At 39.8% G+C, this 22,681-nt stretch overlaps 1 protein-coding gene across 1 annotated transcript in view; it reads right to left on the reverse strand.

The window, feature by feature from the left end:
• Window positions 1–746: 746 nt before the first annotated feature.
• cfap70 (cilia and flagella associated protein 70) overlaps window positions 747–22,681 on the reverse strand; it is a gene marked incomplete at its 5' end in the record, with an annotated part of 50,070 nt that continues 28,135 nt past the window's right edge. The window contains 13 exons of the mRNA XM_079827597.1: window positions 747–1,029; window positions 1,128–1,175; window positions 1,350–1,451; window positions 4,301–4,390; window positions 4,476–4,637; window positions 6,816–6,968; window positions 9,252–9,406; window positions 9,484–9,648; window positions 10,424–10,539; window positions 10,948–11,081; window positions 19,217–19,342; window positions 19,652–19,783; window positions 21,706–21,900. Of these exons, the coding sequence (XP_079683723.1) occupies window positions 949–1,029; window positions 1,128–1,175; window positions 1,350–1,451; window positions 4,301–4,390; window positions 4,476–4,637; window positions 6,816–6,968; window positions 9,252–9,406; window positions 9,484–9,648; window positions 10,424–10,539; window positions 10,948–11,081; window positions 19,217–19,342; window positions 19,652–19,783; window positions 21,706–21,900 (1,659 nt within the window). The 3' untranslated portion in view covers window positions 747–948. The remainder of the gene's footprint in view (window positions 1,030–1,127; window positions 1,176–1,349; window positions 1,452–4,300; window positions 4,391–4,475; window positions 4,638–6,815; window positions 6,969–9,251; window positions 9,407–9,483; window positions 9,649–10,423; window positions 10,540–10,947; window positions 11,082–19,216; window positions 19,343–19,651; window positions 19,784–21,705; window positions 21,901–22,681) is intronic.

A 22,681-nucleotide genomic window follows, 5' to 3' on the forward strand; every position in this document is an offset into this window, starting at 1 on the left:
TTCCGGATTGTGCCAGATTTTTTGGACAAATAATCATTTGACCCCATTTTCCATTCATTCCTATGGGGGTCAAATTGACCCGAGGGAATCTGCAAGGAGAGGATTTCTTACTTTTTTGTATTACAACCACAAAAACTCATTGAATCCAGAATATATATATATTTTTTTTGGCGTATTACAATTTCAAATGTGACATTAGGTCTCTGAGATTAGGTCTTGTACCACTCCAATGAACACACAATTTAAAAAATATATATAAAAGAAAAAGAATTTCGGATCAAAATGACCCGATGAGAGCCAGAAGATTAAATCAAGATTAACTCCATAATTATCACATAAATAAGCTGTTTTGTATTTTTTAGAATTCATAGAATTTTTGGCAGTTGGATCAAATCATGAGAAATACATTTAAAGTATATAACTCTAAAGATAACTATAAGTATATTAGGATGATAATGTGCTTATTATGGCTAATAACGCGCTGCAGTTCTCTCGTCTGCTGCTTTAAATGCTCAAACTCTTTAAAATCAGGTGGATTCTTATAAGCTGTCAATGTTTTTATCAAAAATCATTCTGAAAGTGATTATAATAATATAATTCATCAGTATTGTAATTATTATAGTTGTGGTGTATACTTCCATATTCACATGGGATTAGAATGATTAATACAACTTTATAGTTGTCCTAGGTGTGAACAAACCTTGTGTAGCAAATATCACCCAAGAAAGACTACAGTAGGTTATGTTAAATCATATTTTATTATCATTTACACCTTTTTAGTATTATACTCTAAAAAAATGCTGGGTTGTTTCAACCCATGTTTCAGTAAAATATGGACAAATCCAACCATTGGTTTACAAGTTTGTCAATATTTGACCCATCATGCGTTTTTTTAGAAGTAAATAAGCTTTTTATTGTTTAAAACGTAATTTCTGTGGCTAGGGCACATCAGAAGGAAGGGTTTCCGAACCCAACACGTGACTGCAGGTCATGCATCTCCTGCAGAAGGGACTCTTCTTGCAAATTCATCTGTGAAACCAATCATAAAAGAGAGCAAAAATGTAATATATTTCGATAACGCAGACTTTGATATTCACAAACACATTAACACAATAGACAATACAAACCTTTATGGCATATTTATATGCCTGCTCTGCCTCTAGTTTTCGGCCGGTCTGGAAGGACAAAGCAACTAAAGTCAATAAATGCAAGATTATCTGCATCCTCTGATTGTAAAAGCTAATGAGCTGCTTTGCTCTCTGGGATGATAGGCAGTGGGTTTTTGATCAGAGCTATTGTGTCTGTGCGTGAGGGAATGAATGAATGAATGAAAGAAAGCAGTCACTCACCTGTAAACAGACTAGAGACAGGTAAGCCCACACCTCTGGGTTCCTGTTGTTGAGCGCGTTGGCTTCGGTCAGAGCCTCTTCAGCCTCACTCAGATCCTCCAGCTGAGCATACAGCAAAACACAATCTACCACATGCCTTCTGCCCTCTGACTGACACTTTATACTGTTCTTCTGGTGTATTTGTAAAAACGTCCACCTTCAGGATGTCCATCTTTACTCATTTTTTATCAAGTAAATGTAAGAATAACTTGTATATTGTTAGTAACATTTCAAGATGAACAATTACTGGACTGAAGCAACTTTTACGCAACTTATCCATACATCTTTTTTTTTTTTTGAAAAATCATGTTAAAATGGGAGTATAAAATATGATCCATCAGACGTTTGAGGAAGGTTTATCTGTTCATTTCTCAATCATTGTATTGCATTGCATTATGTTTAAGAACTGCAGAACTTTAATCATAAAAATAAACATTTAAAGTATCATATTATTGGCAGATATAAAGTGACAACTGATATGCATTTTATGCATCTGCTATAGTGTTACAAAGATCTCATTGATTTATACTACATATTAAATTTCATCTTACTTTTTGGCCATATAAATATCAACGGGCCTTTAAATAAAATCAAGGTGTTTTTCCTCCTGAGTTTGATCTCCATATTCTCACTATATCATATTATATGAGCCAAAAAACAGGGTTTTCCCAAGCATTTTCACTGTGCAGAATTTTGACATCAATACCATGGGGGAAAACTGCCATAAAGACACGGATCAGGCATAACATTATGACCTAATATTGTGTTGTGTTGTACTGACTGTCAGCTGTCAGCTTTATGCTGTCACAGGGTGTTTTGGTGTTTGTTCATGTTTCATGTTTTCAGTTTGTAGTGATGTTACGTATGACACTGAAGCTTCGATGCGCGTATCGCGCATGCGAGACAATTTCTAGTGAAGCTCCGTATCGGGGTGTGTATTGGTTTCCCAGAGTCACGTGATCGATGACAAATGAAGCCTCACTTTCTGTCCAATCACATGCGCGTTTCGCTTTCCGTGTCAGGAGGTTCGGAGTCCTTGTTGGCTCAGTCAGTCTGGTTGATGGGTTTGTGAGGAGAGTGCTGTACTTTGAAAGTTAATCAATACATTACATTTAGATAACCAACATTTATTTGTCACTATTTTTGTTGCTGTTGTTGTGTGTTTTTATTTTGGTAAAATCTTTGCACTTTTGTTGTTTCTATAGGTAATTTGGGGTTAGGGTGGGATTAGGGGATAGGGTGTGGGTGTTTGGTGAAGGGTTTGTATTTAGAGCAATGACAACAGGCCAAAAAAAAAGAAAGACTTCCCCTATCTGGGAATTATTTTGAGTTTATAGCTTCCAATGTATGTATGCTTTTCTACTGTCTAAGAGAAGAAATAGACTCAGCCCCAACACTGTGAAACCTTTCCTTAATAAAAATAATAAAAAAATGTATCTCTTTTCTGTTATTCCTACAGTTACACAAGCACTATCACTGCCAAGTGTCATTACCACATTTAATGATCCTATCACACAATGTCCTTATTCACAATGTGTGTGTGTGTGAGAGAGAGAGAGAGAGAGAGAGAGAGAGAGAGAGAGAGAGAGAGAGAGAGAGAGAGAGAGAGAAGGCCTATTTTAGATCTTATTGAATCATATAAGCTCATATTATATTTTACTGTCACACTTTAATGAGCAAATGAATTTATTTAATGGACAAATTAAACACAAACGTGTAAGGCTTTTATTTGTACACATAACATTGAAGCGATGGGAGTGTGTTGTGGTTGCTTCATCTGACAGAGCTTCATTCAGCTTTATTTTAAATAAGCACCAGATGGCGCTGTTCTCGACACTCTTGAAGCTTCAAATCTTTTCCCGGAACAGTCAGGGGAAAGCCTCACTGCTTCATGAGGCTTCATTTCCCCATCCCTATCAGTTTGTCATGTTCACAGTCATGTTTTGTCTTGTCATGCACTTCCTGTTTTTTTGTCATGTGACTCCCATGCCCTCATGTGATCTTGTGTCTTGTTCTGTCATTGGTTTATTGTTTGATCGCTGTTCACAGGTGTCACTTGTCATTAGTCTGTGTGTATTTAAGCCCTCATGTTTGCCATGTGTCTTTGTCTGTTATTGACGTTGTAAGGCAAGTCTGTTTATGTCACGGTTTTGCCAAGTCTTTGTTTCTGTTTAAGTCAAGTCTTTGTTTTATGTTTTGTTTTGAGTTAAATAAAACTGCACATGGGTTCTGAATCTTTCATGCAGTGGACATTCGTTACATATGCACACAAACTTTGGGTGTGAGCACAAAATCTGCGGGAATGGGTAAAATGATGTGCAATCCCATGCCGAAAATCGAGCCCTGTAACAGCAACAATATTCATCCGGAGCAAATGAAAAATGAGTGAGTGAGGGAGGGAGGCGGGTTTGTGTGTCAAATCACTGTCGGAGAGATGAGAGAGTGAGAAAGCGCAGCTGATATCGTGTATCTATTCTGAGGAAGCTTTTCAGATATTTCAGTATCGATTATGTATCGAAAAAGCGATATTTTGACAAAACTACATTGCACTAAGTTTATTTCAGACGCCTTTTTTAAAAGATTACAATTAAAAAATGTCATAGTGATGGAGTTCTTTGCAAGTGCAATGTTTTGCGAGAGAAATAAAAAGTTTTCTTCCCATCTCATATTTTTTCCACCATCATGTTTCTTGAGGAGCTTAATATGAATATGTATTAAGAAAGTGATTGATATTGACTTCATGCTGATTTGAACAACTCTGCTTACAGTGACATGATCTGTGATTGTATAACGTCAAAATCCTCAACCAATCACAGACCTTCCTTGTATTGTGGCTCCAGCAAAGCTTATACTGGCATTCTACAGACAGAGACGTCCAGATTTTCTAAATGCCTCATGGGGTATTTACTCACTCTATAGCAGGCAATTCCCAGCCTGAGCCAAGTAAGGCATGACGGAGAGCGTTTGCAGACGCGCAGGAATACAGCTTGGGCTTTTTCATACTACAGAGGGAATGAAGCACACATTATAACTGCTGTATAAAAAGTTAAACTCATAAACAAGATTAAATCATTATTCTGAACTCACTTCTCCTTCCTGCAGGTAGATGGAGCCCAGACGGAGGTATATGGAGTGTGTGTCTGAAGCATCCAGCACAGAATCCAGCGCCCGTTCATAGCAGCTCTGAGCCTGAGCGTAATCACCCCTCACGTGATGCAAGTGACCCGAAAGCGCCCATACGTCTGGGTTCTGCCAGGATCAAATACCAAGAACAAGTCATGAAGCTCAAACAAACCATTCCATCAGTACCTAGTGATGGGTGCTTTCAAAACACACTGTGTGAAGCTTTGAATCCTTTGCGAATCATTTGTTTCGACCACGCGGCAAACTCCCGCGGTCTCTCTTGAATCAATACGGAAGTGACTTAAACTGCAATTCATCGTCAGGCCACTAGAGACAGAGCAGAATCTCATTGAGCCTCATGTTAAAATGCCCAACTTTACAGCAGAAAAACACGCTTACAGTCTGGTACAAATTGTGGTTTTGGTCTATACGGCTAATTTTGCCCTTCATGACGACTATGAGGGGGGTGAATTTTTTTATAACTCATTTGTTTACATTATATAAAGCCTTAAAGTTCTGCATAATTAAGGGTGTGGTCACTTTGACTGACAGGTGAAGGAATTGAAAATAATCAAAGATATTTGATATTTGAAATCCAACAAAGAAATTTGCTTTACTGTTGTCAACCCAAATTCCTTATCAGAAGGGTCATTTGGAAGACAAAAGAAAGGCCTGTATGCCAAATGGGTGCCACAGCTTTACAGTGGGGGAAGTTTGGTCTGATTGGTCTAAATGAAATTTGTTTTCAGTCACATGGTCAAGGAATAGATAAAAGAAGATTGGAACTGTGGGTTTTTCTCTCTTATTCTCTGGCTCTTGAGGTCATTGGGGCTTCTCTTCTTTGCTCTCTTCCTCCCTCTCTCCCCCACTCTCTCTCTCTCTCTCTCTCTTTCTCTATCCCTCAGGTAACATTTTATTCATGTTGTGTACGATTAATGGTATAAGTTTATCATCTCATACATCCATTTTGAAGCTATTTTAAGTGTAACCAGATTTTGTCATGAAATCCTTTCTATTACGAATACTGTGCTAACTAGTTTTGATTTGGAATTGACTTTGAAGTGCTCCCTATTGCAATACAATATAGTCACATTATAGCAACGCTCTACCACAAATTTTGCTATTGTAACTGCACTTATTTCTGTCGTTATAAGTTGCAGTGGGTGGAAATAGACATGAAATGTACAGTTTTCTTCCATCTTTCTGATAACGTTTCTTTAGTCGTTCGGTAACCCTCCAGCCTGAACACCTGGAAGAGTCCACTTTTACAGAGGTGAATTGTCGTTTATCTGCTGTCTGTTAGTCATCGCGTCATCTCGGCTCCGCCCACGTCCCACGTCCCACGTCCCGCCTCTTTGCCCATTTTCTATTATCCGGAAGTAACACGCTGCCAAGATGGCAACGGCCAGCTCAACCCTACTTTACGCGTCAAATCGTCTCTTCAGAATCCTATGGGTGACGTCAGGGCCATATTTTTCTACAGTCTATGGTTTCGACCCAGTGATTTGGAGCGTGTATCAAATGCTGCTTTCACATCATGTTGGAATTACCGTAATTTCGAGATGGCAACACGTGACGTTCTACTCATAGCTGTTCACGTCCTCGGACGAGGAATGATGCTTTTCTATGGCAACACTATCTACGCCTAAATGAATCTGCAGCGGTCAGATGGTACAATTAGCACCTCTCAGAAAATTCCCAGCTTACAAGTTGTTATTATGAGCTCTACGAGGAAGTGAATGCTTTTTACACGTTTTTATAAGTTGAAATCTTGTAATTACAGTAATTAGACATGGCGTGAATGCACCTAAACTGCCAAAGTCACATGGTTTCAGAAAACGAGGCTTAGTGTTGACAGTTTCGAAACATTTTAAATCTCTTTGAACGCATGAACTAGTATCTATATGTTTTGTTTTTTAAGTTTTATACATTTTTAAATGACACATTTGTATAATAAAAGAAGAGTTTTAGTTAATATTCTCTTATTGGCCTGTTTAGCCATAAAACAAGCTCTCCATATAAAGCCCTACAATTTAATTAATAAAAATAACACTTATTATACAGACACTATATTTATTGGTATTAGATGATTTGTTAATTGCATTTAAAAGAATAAAACATTTGAAAATTGGTTTGTTAAAGGTGTTTTTATGCATGTTCGGGCTGGGTTTCTGTTGCATTACACCATTTTGACCAGCAGGCGTCACCAACGTGTGGCGTTTCGAGCGCTTCAAAACAGTGAATGGCTTTGTGAAGCAATTGGTTGAATTGATTCAAAGTTTCAGGGAATGTAATTCTGCAGACCTGGATGTTGTTGGTCAGCGCCTCCTTGAGACTGGCCTCAGTGCTGTCGTGTTCTCCTCTCTGCAGCTGAAGCTGGGCCAGAGCGAGATGATACGAGCTGATGGATCCTCTGTTTGGAGACAGCAGCTCTAGAGACAGAGTCCGCTGGGCCATCTGGATGACACGAGGACACAAGCCAGCATTAGCTATTAACATACACATTTAAATCTGCTTGATTCTAGCTGTTTTCTGTACAAAACTCAAAGCTCATCTTCAGTCCACTCAGAACATTTATTGAATCTAAAGTGCAAAAAACGGACGGTTGTAAAGTCACTCATCATTAGCTTATGACCGCCAGCATTCTGCATATATAAAACATTCAGGGCCCTATTTTAACAATCTGAGCACATGGTCTGAAGCACATGGCGCAGGTGCACTTAGGACGAGTCTGAATCCACTTTTGCTATTTTAACAACGGCAAAAACGGTCGGCGCTCCAGCCACATGGCGCATGGTCCAAAAGGGTTGTACCTCATCTCTTAATGAATCATGGGTTTTGAAAAACATGTGTTTTAGGCGTAACATGCAATAAACCAATCAGAGTCTCATCTCCCATTCCCTTTAAAAAGCCAGTTGCGCTCACACCATTTATATGGCAGAATTTGCGAGCGGAAAGACTGAACGCCTCTCCAGAGAGGAATCCTTTTATTTGTAATATTTGGCATGTTTATGTGCTGCTGTGTGTGTAATAAGCACAGTGTACACGCGTTTTGGACCCGCCTATAGACACATATTACTAACACACTCTTTAAATAACACAAAAAATCCTGCGCTATTGACTTTAGACCAGGCTTTTTCTTGGTCAATGGCGCAGTCGTTTTCAGTTTCCTCAAAATAGCAACACACCAACAATGCGCCTGAACACACCTGGTTTTCAGACCAGCACGCCCATGGGCGAACATATGGGCGCGAGTGCATTTAGCAATTTAAACAACGTGGCGCTGGACGTGAAAATTATAACTGCGCCGGGTTAAAACTTACAAAAAACACTTGCGTCGCATTGCGCCGGGTGTATGATAGGGCCCATAGACTATTGTTCAAAAGTTTGGGGTCAGTAAGATTTTATTTTTAAAGAAATTAATACTTTTATTCAGCAAGGACGCATTAAATGATAGTGACACTAAAGACAATTTTAATGTTACCAATGTTAACGTATATATTTAAGAAATATTTGCATGTATATACTGTATATACATTTATATAATCTATAATATATATAAATATAAATGTTTTATATATAAAAATAATATTTTTTTCTTAAATAAATACATGCTTGTGTGTGTATTTATATATAAATAATAATTAAAAGACCACACACACATATATTATGTAAACACAAACTTTTATTTTGGACGTGATTAATCGCGATGAATCTTTTGACAGCCCTAATGTAAACATGTTTTATGTAAAATATCTTATTCAGGACAGTACTAAATAAATTTAAATAAATGCATTTTGTATGATCCCTCTTATTTAGTTAAAATTATTCCCATTTTCACAGATTCTACAAGCGGTTCACATACTTTTTTATGCAACTGTATATTACAATAGAAAACTGCTATTTCAAATGGTAATAATATTTTTAAAAATGTACTATATTTTTGATCAAATAAATGCAGCCTTGGTGAGCATAATAGATTTGAGAAAATACATTAAAAATCTTAAAGACACAGCAGCAAAACAGCCTTTTAAAAAGTGTCAGAGAGAGAGAGAGAGAGTGTAAAAAATTCTAACTGTTTCTGGTGCAAGACACTTTGACTAACCAAAGCCGCTTTTCCACCATCGGGCCGAATTGAACAGTTCCAGTTGTGTTTCCACTTGAGCCTGGTACAGCACGGCACGATTACAAACCATTGTCTACCGTTTGTCTAACCGTGCTGGAAGAATCCGTGAAATGACATTTGGATTGGTCACCAGGATTACATTTCATATCATCAGTAAACCATTGCTTTACCACGGCAACGACTGACGCTTTTGTATTACATTCCTAAGAGCGGCCGTTATCAGCCCCAAAGTGGAAAATGAAACCAGTTGCATAAACTAAGCCATTATGTTAAGACAGTGTCTTAAGATCTAGTATGAGCCACTAGCAGTTAGGCAAGTGGCATTCAATCTTACTTTTCGTATCAAATAAGGCCAGTCTATGTTTTTATGTAACTGATTTTAAAAAGTTATGAACAGTCTTAAAGAAAAAAATTTATGTCTAACGGTTTATGCAACCGGCCTCTGAACCGTATCAGCTGGCATGGATCGGCACGGAATTGAACGGTTACACAATGAGAGCCGTTCGGCCCGACGGTGGAAAAGCGGCTATTATAAATGGACTTCGGGTGTTAAAAAAACGCTCTTTTAAATTTGATACTGTGCACAGGATCTACTGACGTGGCCATCCGCTGACCTGTAATGCATTGCTCTGCAGGAGAAACCACACCGTCTCCATGAAGACAGTGGTTTGGACACTGCTGGGGGAAATTTGGTGTGCTTCCTGCTTACTCTCCTGGCTGTTCTGTGGGATGTCTTCTTCATGTACAGCACCTTCATCAGTATCGCCACCTTTAAAGCAAACAACCCCATATGAGCTATAAATGAAAGGGCATTTGTTACAGAGTAGAAAGAAATGAGGTGGTCACCTGTCTTTTGTGTCTCGCTTGTTTCATCTTTCTGGTCCTTCTCTTGATTCTCTGAAGTTATTTTTGGTCTAGATGTCTGGTCATTCACTGAAATAAAATGCTTATTGGCCTCCCGAAAAGCCATTTCGGCCTGGATGAACTTCTCCTGAGCCTGGCAGAACACACCTGACAACAATTTGACACACATTTAGGCAACATTATTTTGCACACTAACTATATAATGTTGCAAAATGAATGAATATATGACAGAATATTAAAAAAACACTATAATTTGAGGTTGGTAAGATTTTTTAAATATTTTTGAAAGAAGCCTATTCTGCTCACCAAGGCTGCATTTATTTGATCAAAAATACAGTGAAAACAATAATATTGTGAAATATTATTATAATTTAAAAGTTTTCTAGGTCATTAGGATATTAAGTAAAGATCATGTTCCAGGAATATATTTAGTAAATGTCCTACTGTAAATATATCAAAAATGTATTATAGTTAGTAATATGCATTGCTAAGTACTTCATTTTGACAACTTTAAAGGCGATTTTCTCAATATTTAGATTTCTTTGTATCCACAGATATCAGATTTTCACATTTTTGTAAAAAAAAAAAAACTAATTTGACCCTTATGACTGGTTTTTGTAGTCCAGGGTCACATATGATAATTTGATGCCCAAGAAACATTTCTGATGATTATCAATGTTCAAAATAGCTGTGCTGCTTTATATCTTTGTGGAAACTGCAATACATATTTTGTCAGGTTTCTTTTCTAGGATTCCAGAAAGTTCAAAAGAACAGAATTTATTTGAAATATTTTCATAACATTATAAATGTCTTTATTCATTTAATGCATCCTTGCTCAATAAACTACTAATTTCTTTAAAAAATACTTTCTAACCCCAAACCTTTGAACAGTAGTATATGTACTGTTTATTTCTGCTCTCACCAAATAAAGTCCAGGCGACTGCATTCTTGGGCTCCACACAAGTCGCCCTTTCAAAGAAGGTCTCTGCATCCTCATAGCGTCCATTTACTTCGGACAGAACACCGCACATGAGCAAACTGCACCAAACACCAGAGAAAGAACACAGAAAAAGTTAAAGCACACATTTACAAAGTCTGACGCGTCCGAAAACGAATGCAAAAAACAGTACGCCAATAGAGTAGTATGTACGAATTGTATTCGAAAAAAGGTAAGTCCCCGGATGACCTACTACTTCCGGTGAGATTTTGAAGTGTGCATACAATGAACACTTTACTATCCCATGAGGCCACAGGAGAATATTTATGAATGGAGGTGAACTGACGCTGGTGGGTCACATGATAATGACAACATGGCGAATGTAGTACGTCTGGATTACATTCATACAATATGGAACATACTTTTTAACGGTCACAAAGCAAGCTCAAACTGCTACTCAGAGAGTACACGATTTCGGACGCACTGTAAGTCATTTCTCGTCTGCTAACCTGGGTATGTGTGTTTGCTCAATGGACAAGGCCTGTTGAAAGCACTCCTCTGCCTTCAGGTGGTCAGCGGTCAGCATGTGGAACGCCCCATAATCAAACCAGTGGGACGGGTCACTGCGGTCTCGAGCCAAACACTACAGACGGAAATTCAGAGAGACATGAGTCACATCCAATAACACTGTCATATCACAAGTGATAGCAAAAGCTGTGTTTGAAATAGCACACTGTCATTAGAAGGAATTCATTGTGCATGAGATACCATAATTATATGCAACATTTTTCAAAAAATTTGGTGCATTCATGCTTGAAATGCCAAATTTATATTTTTCTTGCATTACATTAACATCCAGGGGTTTGACTTTGCAGGGTTTTTATGTACTTCTCATTATTCTCAATGATTAATTTAATTCTCGTTAATGTAATACAATGGTTAAAAAAAATCAGACAGTAAAATATCATGTATTATTTTACATAGCTCCTTTCTGCAAACTTAACCCTTGTGCATCCTTCAAATTCACTACCCTTTCGTTACCCTCGTGGCTGAAAACATCCTCTAAATTATACTGCTGTAAAAATGTATCAGATAAATATATATATATTTTTTTTTTGCATAAACCTATTAATCAACCTCAGTCCTGATCAAAACTACTAAATGTTTTTTAAAAAATCTGGATTTTAACACTTTAATTGACAATTTCATAAATTATGTCACTGATTTGGGGGAAAAAACACACAAAATGACATATTTTCAATATAAAATGTAATTGTGGACTGAATTTTTTCCCCTTTTTTCACAGTCTTGGACAACATTGGCTTTGATGCATTGTTAGTTCCCTTTCGAAAGGGAACTCTCGCTGCGTCTAGCTGACGCTATGGGGAACGCCCTCGGCGTGACTGGTGTCTGAAGCTACTATCGAATCACGGCAAAGTCTTTGACCGACGTCAGCCCATGACGTCATCAACGTGCGACCCGGAAGTATAAAAGGGCGGCGTGCCAACACATACACATCTTTTTCGTCTTCAGGGACTGTTTGTTTGAAGCGGTATCTGTGGATCTGGTAAAGTATTACTCTAAGGAAAAGGATGAAACGCACAGAGAAGAAGCAGAGCTTTAGGAAGTGTGTCGACCCGTGTCAGAGGTTTCTGACACCGGGAGACACACATTCTCTGTGCGTTTATTGCCTGGGCAAAGAGCATGCACAGGCAGTTCTCGAGGGAGCTGCCTGTGCAAACTGTGAGCAATTCCCAGTTAGACTGCTCCGTTCTCGTCTGGCCCTCCACTCGAGGGAAGAGGGCGCAACATCTGGGGCTGCCGATGTGAGTCCCGCTCGCGCTGAGGCGGAGCGGCGGCGCACGTCGTGGGGTTCCCAGATGGAGCTCGCTGATCGTCTGGAGAGAGGTGTGGTACTCTCGGACGATCAAACGGCTGACGAGAGCGACCTGCAGGTCGATGTGGAGAACGATGGTTCTCCGCCGAGACCTGCAGCGGGTGCTCTTCGGGACGGGCAGGAGATGGCTGAGGAGGATGATGAGAGCGACCAGGATCAGCCTGGACCCTCTCAGCCACCCTGTCCCGCGTGCGCCGAGCTGCTGGATGCTATGGAGCGCGCCACGGACAGGCTGAGGCTGCCCTGGCGGCGCGCTGGGGGAGAGGTCGCTCGTGGACGGCTCGACGATCGATTTCTCCCCGGTCATGCACCAGCACCTCAGATGAGCCTTCCATTCCTACCGGACCTGCATACTGAGGTCCAGGCGGCATGGAAGAACCCGTTCTCTGCCCGTATTCACCGACATCAGCGGGCAAGCTTCGCTGATGTCGAGGGAGTGGGTAAGCACGGGTATGTGTCGATGCCTCCCATAGACGAGACGTTTGCAAACTATCTCGTCTCTGGGCAGGTGTCGACACTGAGAGCTCCATCTCTGCCATCCAAACCGCTGAAAACTACCTCGCGGTTGAATGGCAGGGCATACGCGGCAGCAGGTCAGGCTGGTGCGACCCTGCACACGATGGCGGTGTTGCAGGCGTACCAGGCGGACCTGCTGGAGGATCTCGACCAGGGGGCCGGGCTGTCCCCTGAGGCGGTTGCTGAGCTGCGCCGCACCACAGATCTGTCTCTCCGGGCCACCAAGCAGACTGCTGCTGCTATCGGCCGCTCTATGGCGGCTATGGTGGTTACGGAGAGGCATCTGTGGTTGGGCCTGGCTGATATCGGGGAGAAAGAAAAGGGTTTTTTCCTCGATTCGCCGGTTTCGCCTACTGAACTTTTCGGCACCTCCGTGGAGGCGGTGGTTGGAAAGTTCAGAGAGGCGAAGGCGCGCTCAGCGGCATTTAAGACATGCATACCGCTGAGATCCGCGCCCCCACCCAGGCAGGCGGGACCTGGTTCTTCACGGTCTGAGGACCGTAGGCAGGACCAGAGTGCTAGCGTCTCCTCTCGCCCCCCCTCCTTGGAGGAGCAGGGCACAGAGGAGACGGGATTCCCGCGGGAAAAAGGATCTAAGGGAGGTGATCCAGGACAAACGTTCTCAACGAAGGCGTTGGTGATGGAACACTTCCCTTGAGGGCGGTTACATCATAGCCCTCTCCTTTTTCCTTTTTAATGTCTTTTTATGACTGTTAAATTGTTAAAATGTAAGATTATTACAGTATGTAATGATATTACGCAGCGCCTGAAAATAGTCCCCAGCATGCTCTCTGTGCAAGCAGGTCGTCACGTTGGTTATGTTGACGGAAGTTAGCCTATTTTCAGGCGCTGTGTAATATCATTGCGCCGCTGAACTCATGGTACGGCTCAAAGTTCCTTGATTACTACGCAGGAATGAGAGTATAGTTCCTAGCCACATCGGCCTAGAAAATGACAACTTTTAATTTTCCGTCGGTCTTAGTACACAATGTAACTACAGAAGAGTCAAGTTTTAAATGGGAAAAATTTCGAAACTCTTTGGTCATTTTTTTGAGCGAGATGCTAACGGTCTAATCAGATTCAATGATCTATGCTAAGCTATGCTAAAAGTGCAACCACCAGACCCGGAGATCGACTGAATGGATTCGAAAACGGTGTAACTCAACTTTTTAACTCTAGGGGAGACGGAAAATTAGCCTATTTTCAAAAAAAGTGGCGTGTTCCTTTAACATGCAATTGCGACTTTATATCACTGAGATAAAAAGTCAGGAATTGTGAGATAAAAAGTCGCAAATACCTTTTTAATTTTTTTATTCAGTGGCGTAAACAAGCTTCCATGGTAAAAAAACATGCTGTGTAAAGTATTATGATGATCGAGACTAGTATAATAGTATGCTATTTTAGAGTCCTTTTTCTGAGTTCATAACTTGGATTAGTAAATTGTGTCCAGCAAACGATTGTGGTAAGTGGTAAATTGGATTAATCAACAAACACGGTAAGTCATGTCTTCTCCTGTCATTATCACCTGCAGTGCATGCCACATGTTCAGTATAGGCTTCTCCGCTGGCGAAAAGGGCTTCACATGTGATAAATGTAAGGAGATAGTTAGGCTGACGGAGAAGATTTCAGAATTAGAAACACGCATCCATACTTTATCTGAGAGTAGTGAGGATGTAACAGCTTTAGACACTGACTTGGATGCGAATAGCTTAGTGAACTCTGTACATTCTTCGGTTCCGGCTGCAGGGCCCTCGCAGCAGGGAAACTGGGTGACAGTGAGGCAGCATAGTCGCAGACCAAAGAACCGCTTTTCCGTTCCGGTTAGAACATCAAACAGGTTCTCCCCTCTCAGTGAAGCACCCACTGAGTATCCTGTTGAAAGTGCCCTAGTCATTGGCGATTCTATTACACGGAACGTGAAGATAGAGACACCAGCTACCATAGTCACTTGTTTACCGGGAGCCAGAGCACCTGACATCAAAGCAAATTTAAAAGTGCTGGCTAAAGCTAATCGTAAATTCTCTAAGATTATTATTCACGTCGGCACTAATGATGTTCGACTTCGCCAGTCGGAGATCACCAAAATTAACATTAAAGAGGTGTGTGAACTCGCTAGTACGATGTCTGAGGCTGTTTTTTGTTCTGGACCGCTCCCGGTAAAAAGGAGTGATGAGATAGTTAGCAGACTATCATCACTCAATGGCTGGTTGTCTAAGTGGTGTCTGCAAAATAACATAGGGTTCATAGACAATTGGAAAAGTTTTTGGGGCAGACCTGACCTGTTGAAGAAGGATGGCATCCATCCCTCTTGGGGTGGTTCCGCTCTTCTCTCTAGTAATCTGGCACATAGTCTTAGAGCTAAACCTTGACTCACTAGGGCCCAGGTCAGGAAGCAGACAAACTGGCTAAACCGACCGTCTGCTAGCTGTCTCACGTTACCGGAGTCAGATAAATCCCAGCACATAGAGACTCTTTCACCTAGATATTATCATATAGAGACTGTGTCTGTTCCCCGAATTAGTAAATACAAAAAAACATCAAAACCATTCAACAGTAAAAATTTAATTGACGTCCAACAAATAAACAAAATATATAATACAGATGAACAATTGATAAAGCTTGGGTTGCTGAATATTAGATCCCTTTCCCCAAAAGCGCTTATTGTTAATGATATTATTACAGATAATAATCTAGATGTGCTCTGTTTGACAGAAACCTGGCTAAAACCTGACGACTACATTACCTTAAATGAGTCCACCCCCCAAGATTATTGTTATAAACATGAGCCGCGTCTGAAAGGTAAAGGGGGAGGGGTTGCTGTAATTTATAATAATATCTTCAGTATTACTCAGAAGTCTAGTTTCAAATATAATTCCTTCGAAGTTTTGGTGCTTTATGTAACGCTATGTAGTGTACATGATAAAACCCGTTCAACATTTGTGTTAGCTACTGTATACAGGCCACCTGGGCATAATACAGACTTTATCAAAGAATTTGCTGATTTTCTATCAGAGTTAGTACTGGCCGTAGATAAAGTACTAATTGTTGGTGATTTTAATATCCATGTTGACAACGGAAAAGACGTATTGGGATTAGCATTTAAAGACACACTAAACTCTATTGGAGTTAGGCAACACGTGTCAGGAGCCACTCATCGCCATAATCATACTTTAGACCTAATATTGTCACATGGAATAAATGTTGATACCGTTGAAATTCTGCAGCAGAGCGATGACATCTCAGATCATTACTTAGTATCATGTATACTTAATTTAGCTAAGGTTGCAAAGCCGCCCCCTCGCTTTAAAAATGGCAGGACAATCACTGCCGCTACTAAAGATTGCTTTTTAAATAATCTCCCTCATCAGTATCATCTGCTCAGCATCCCAGATAGTATAGAAGAACTCGATGTTGCAACAGAAACTATTGACTCTCTCTTTTGCAGTACTTTAGACACAGTTGCTCCTCTGCGCTTAAAGAAGATTAAAGAAAATAGTCCAACGCCGTGGTACAACGAGCACACCCGGGCCCTTAAAACAGCAGCCAGAAAAATGGAGCGCAGCTGGAAGAAAACAAAATTAGAGGTATTTCGTAATTCGTGGAAATTGCACATGATCACATACAGAAAGGCTGTAAAAACTGCTAGATCTGCTTATTTCTCAACTCTCTTGGAAGAAAACAAACACAACCCAAGGTATTTATTCGATACAGTGGCTAAATTAACCAAAAATAAAGCTTCAACTTCTGATGATTGTAAACAGCACAGCAGTAATGACTTTATGAACTTCTTCACATGTAAGATTGATAATATTAGGAAAAAATTTTTTAACCATGCAGCCGTCTAATACAGCATCACATCAGACAGAGCATTGTAGTGTCACTGAGGAAAAATTACACTCATTCACTGCTATAGGAGAAGAAGAATTGGCTAAACTCGTTAAATCATCAAAATCGACAACATGTATGCTCGACCCTATACCAACTAGGCTATTAAAAGAGATGCTACCAGAGGTCATAGATCCTCTTCTTAATATCATTAATTCATCTTTGTCATTAGGATATGTACCGAAAACTTTTAAGTTGGCAATTATTAAACCACTTATTAAAAAACCGCAACTTGATCCTACAGATTTAGTCAATTATAGACCAATCTCAAATCTACCCTTTCTGTCAAAAATACTTGAAAAGGCAGTGTCTTCACAATTATGTTCCTTTTTAGAAAGAAATGGTATCTGTGAGGATTTCCAGTCAGGATTTAGACCATATCATAGCACTGAGACTGCTCTCGTCAGAGTTACAAATGATTTGCTCTTATCATCCGATCGTGGCTGTATCTCTCTATTAGTGTTACTCGATCTTAGCGCTGCATTTGATACTATCGACCACAACATTCTTTTGAATAGACTCGAAAATTATGTAGGTATTAGTGGAATTGCATTATCATGGTTTAAATCATACCTATGCGACCGTTATCAGTTTGTAGTAGTAAATGAAGATATGTCACACCGATCGCAAGTTCAGTATGGAGTACCGCAAGGCTCAGTGCTAGGACCGCTACTCTTCACCCTGTACATGCTACCACTGGGAGATATCATTAGGAAGCATGGCGTTAGTTTTCATTGTTATGCTGACGATACTCAGCTCTATATTTCTTCACGCCCTAAAGAAACTTACCAATTCACAAGATTAACGGAATGCATAGCTGATATAAAACATTGGATGACTGGTAATTTCCTGCAACTCAATTCAGAAAAAACTGAATTTTTAATTATTGGACAAAAAAGCTCCACAAGTAGTAACCTAGAATACTGTCTAACACTTGATGGCTGTTCTGTCAAGTCCTCGTCGTCAGTGAGGAACCTGGGTGTGCTCTTTGATACCAATCTTTCGTTTGAAAGCCACGTTTCTAGCATCTGTAAAACTGCTTTCTACCATCTTAAAAATATATCTAAATTACGGCACATGCTCTCAATGCAAAATGCTGAACAGTTAGTTCATGCGTTCATGACCTCAAGGTTAGATTATTGTAATGCTCTACTGGGTGGTTGCCCTGCTCGCTTAATAAATAAACTCCAGCTGGTCCAAAACGCAGCAGCTCGAGTTCTTACTAGAACCAGGAAGTATGACCATATTAGCCCAGTTCTGTCAACACTGCACTGGCTGCCTATTAAACATCGCATAAATTTTAAAATCTTACTTATTACTTACAAAGCACTAAATGGTTTAGCTCCCCAATACTTGAGCGAGCTCTTAACATATTATACTCCATCACGTCTACTGCGGTCTCAAAATTCTGGCCAGTTGATCATACCGAGAATATCCAAATCAACTGCAGGCGGTCGATCGTTTTCCTATTTAGCACCTAAACTCTGGAACAGTCTTCCTAACATTGTTCGGGAAGCAGACACACTCTGTCAGTTTAAATCTAGACTAAAAACACATCTCTTTACTGTGGCATACACATAAAACACTTTTTCAATGAAATGATTGTTAGGCTGCATTAACTAGGTCAGCCGGAACCGGGAACACTTCCCATAACACCTGATGTACTCGTTACATCATCAGAAGAATGGCATCTACGCTAATGTTAGTCTCTCTGTTTTATCCCGAGGTTTACTGCAGTCAGCTGGATCCGGGCCGTATCCAGATCAGATGGTGGACCTGCGCCCAGAGAAGACCAACACAGGACCCCGAAGTGTCTGGGAGACCGTGATTAGACTCCCCCTGAAACTGCCTCATCGACACGGCATCTCAATAAACCCGTCTCCAGCGTGTTGCCTCCGATCATTCGAATATTGCACTTTAATAACTATTTAATCAACATCATCCTCAATAAACCCGTCTCCAGCATGTTGCCCCCGGTCCCTCGAATATTCTGATCTATTATGACCTCCGAGCTGTAAAACTGCCAGAATAATAATAATAATACGCTGTTTGTTAATTGGCCAGAGGAGAACTGGCACCCCGACTGAGCCTGGTTTCTCCCAAGGTTTATTTTTCTCCATTAGGTCACCTAATGGGGTTTTGGTTTCCTTGCCACTGTTGCCTCTGGCTTGGCGTGCTCAGTTGGGGACACTAAATTTTTCAACTAAACATCGAAATACATCTAAATAATAAACTAAATTAACCATTTAAACTAAATTACTGATCAAATTATTGATCTAAAGCCCACACTGTCACTGTATGATACTTGAAATTTTTCCAGAATGGCTATACAGCTGAATAAAATTATGCTGCATTATTTTCCTGTTTAACACTGTAAAGCTGCTTTGAAACAATCTACATTGTTAAAAGCGCTATATAAATAAAGTTGACTTGACTTGACTTGACTATTTTGAAGCATCAAAAGTGCCGTAATGCTTTACCTCCTGATAGTACTGTGCCGCCAACTGGAAGTCCGTGTTGAGTTGGGCCTCTTTGGCGAAGTGTTTGAGTTGAGCACAGCTCAGCAGAGGCTCATGATGTGTGTCCTGAGAGTCCACTGACAGGTTCTGGTTCAGTGGAGTGCATGAAAACACAGACGAAACAGAAACACAACTGATAATACAGACCCTAAAGCACCCATTCTTATGCTGCCTTCACGTGCTCAGAATTATCGTAAATACGAGTTTCCTAGGTAAAACATTGCACATGAACGCCCTCACATTTCAAAATTTGAATGAGATGAGATTGTAATCACGACTTCAGAAGTGGGAATTATCAAATTTCTGATGGTTAAATGGTTAAAGGTTTGTTCAGATCAGTAACCCTCAGCTTCCCTTAACAAATAACACCAATAATTATTTTTTTTGAGGGCTCACCTTATTGAGAGCAGCATGCATCTCGTCCACCAGGAACACGTAGAGCTGACTGAGGAACGCTTGGAGCTGTTCAGGGTCTGAGAAAGCCTCTGTCCTCAACATCTTCTCTCTTACGATCCGGACCACAGAGTACTGACACATACAACAAACACCAGGAGCTCATTAACATATATGCTAATGACCCTGGCCTGATAAACAACAGTATGAATCATAACAAGTGTTGTTTACATGTAGATGTCCAAAACATGTCCCATGTGTTGTTATTGTTCATTTAGGGCGTTTTCACACCTGGAAGTCCGCACCAAGGTCCGAACCGAAGTTCATGTTTTGATACATTTCATACATTTGGTAAGTTTTGGTTTGGTTTCACATTGCAATTATGTGAGCGCATTAATATCTATGTGGCTGCATCTGGACATTGATTGGTTTGTAAACGGACGTGCGTCTGACATCAGCGTCTTTGACAAGAATGAATGAACGGACGCATATCGTTGCCACTATTGAACAGTGCGCATTGCTTGCCTATTTTCTTTTCGCTACGTTTAAAAGTGGACATTTCAAGCTTTATATTGGCTACACATATTTCTCATGTTTGTGAGACGAGTAGCTGCTGAGTTTCGGTTTATTTGAGTTCCAGTTCCAGTTCATGTGTAAAGCATGTGATCGCTCCCGCGATTATTGTCTGCTATGGACTATTTGCTTCTTATTTATTAAATCCAGGCAATTATCTGATTAAACGTTGATTAAAATTAAGATACAATTTATACAAAACGAAATTCACATTAAAGAAAGGCTTTCTAAGCAAAATCATACAAAATTTCTTTCAAAATCATTTCTGACCTTCTGTCTTCTGACATATTGCTTATTTTTTCACTTTTCATAATCAATGCAGCCTATATGAAATTTAAAAATAACATTATAATATTAAAAATAAACAGGAACTTCCTGTAAATGGTCTGAAAGTCCGAACCATACAGAAAATGCTTTCACACTAGAAACGAACCGAACCTTTGTTCAGTTTGATCCGGACCGAGACTACCTCTTTTCGTCTGACCAAATTTCGTCTGTTTGGTCCGGACCGTGGTACGGGGGAGGTTTCACACCTGTAATTTTGGTAATCCGGACCAAACAAGGTAGGTGTGAAAGCGCCTTAAAACTAGAACTATTAAAAGCTATTTTCATTAATTGAAGTAAAATAACATATAAATATTAGATGAAAAAATGTTATGAAAAAAAAAAAAAGGAAATTAGAAATGTTGCCTTGGCAGCTAAGAAATAAAATAAATTTAAGTTGAAGTAAGAATGAATTAAAGCTAAATAGAAATATTACAAAATGAATAAACATTACAAAAGAACATAACAAAATTACTGAAATATGATTTAAAATATATTATAAATATTAGATAAAAAACTTTAACTTATAAATATAGCTAAAAATACCTACTTTAACTATAACCAAAAATATTAAAATAAAAGCTAATTATATATATATATATATATTAAATACTACAATATAAAATATTAAAATAACACAAAAAACAGCCAGCTTAAATCTAAAGGAAAGAGAGCGGAAAGGGTTAAAGCTACACTGTGTAACTTTTTTAGTTTATTCTTAGTTAAAAACACTTAGTTCTTTCAAAAATATATGTGCTCATTAATGTATATTTACTTCTTTCAAGTAATAAAGTATTCTTGTAAGTTTATAATATGCCATTGAAAATACATACGGGTGAGGGGTTTGAATTCAAGCTTCGCCTTTCGCGTTTTAACACTCGATGGCACCGTGTCGAATGTGGACGAGGTCGAACTGGAAGCCATGTTAATCTTGGACTAAATCGGCCACCGTAGGAATTAAAACGAAATCGGAATTGAGAGGAAGAGAAACTAATATTCACTGGATGGTTATATACCTTTTCACCGCTAGATGTGGGAAAATATCACACAGTGTAGCTTTAAGAAACACTAAATTATGACTGTTTTTGTTGCAAGAAACCCTGAATAGCATTAAATGGAATAAAAAAAAAAATGACACATTTAACATGATTCAAGTTCACCTTCATCTGTTCCTTGAAGGCAAAGTATTTCCCAGAGCAGTTGAGCTCTCCGAGCAGCTGGGTTTTGCGCTCCTCCTGCAGGACGGGATCCAGAGGTTTCCCACCAGGAACGAATGCTGTCCCGAACAGCTGCTGGTACTGATCCAACACCTGAGCGGCCACACTCGCTATCTGAGACTGGTATTCCTGTACTGCCTGATAATATTACACATATTTATTATTAGTGGTGCTTGCGTAGCAAGGCATCACTATTACTATCTAGCCCGAAAACGGTTTTAGTGATGCCTTGCGAAGCAAGGCATCACCATCACTCTCAAACATGCATATTAGTGTTGCTTGTGAAGCAATGCATCAATATTGTTATTCTCCATATTTTTATTATTAATGGTGCTTGCGTAGCAAGCCATAAATATTCTTAGAACGGTTTATTATTATTAGTGGTGCTTGCGTAGCAAGGCATCACTATTACTATCTTGCCCCAGAACGGTTTTAGTGATGCCTTGCGCAGCAAGGCATCACCATCACTCTCAAACATACTTATTAGTGGGCCTTGCGAAGCAAGGCATCAATATTGTTATTCTCCATACTAATTAATATTCGTGGAGCTTGTTTAGCAAGGCGTATATATACTATGTAACCCAGGATCGGTTTATTATTATTCTTTATTCTGGACACTTTTTCGGCGCGCTACTCCTCCCACAAATTTTGTCACAGACCCATGAATGAGGCGTCAAATCGACCGGCCTATACGGGAATGGTGTGCTATATCTTTTCTAAGGGATCGGGGGTGCGATGTTCGCCCCAGGGGCGAAAAAGTAACCGAAAAGTCAATGGGATTTAACATTGCGGAAACTTTGACCCCTCATAGCTCCGAGCGAGGATTTCGGAGGAACTCGTGTGTCACCACATTTGAAGAGGCTGGCAGGCCCTGTAAGATGACACATCGCAATGGGGTATAAGTTGTACCCCTGGGGCG

The sequence above is a fragment of the Gobio gobio genome (assembly GCF_949357685.1).
Source record: "Gobio gobio genome assembly, chromosome: 1".
NCBI classification, from domain to species: Eukaryota; Metazoa; Chordata; class Actinopteri; order Cypriniformes; family Gobionidae; genus Gobio; species Gobio gobio.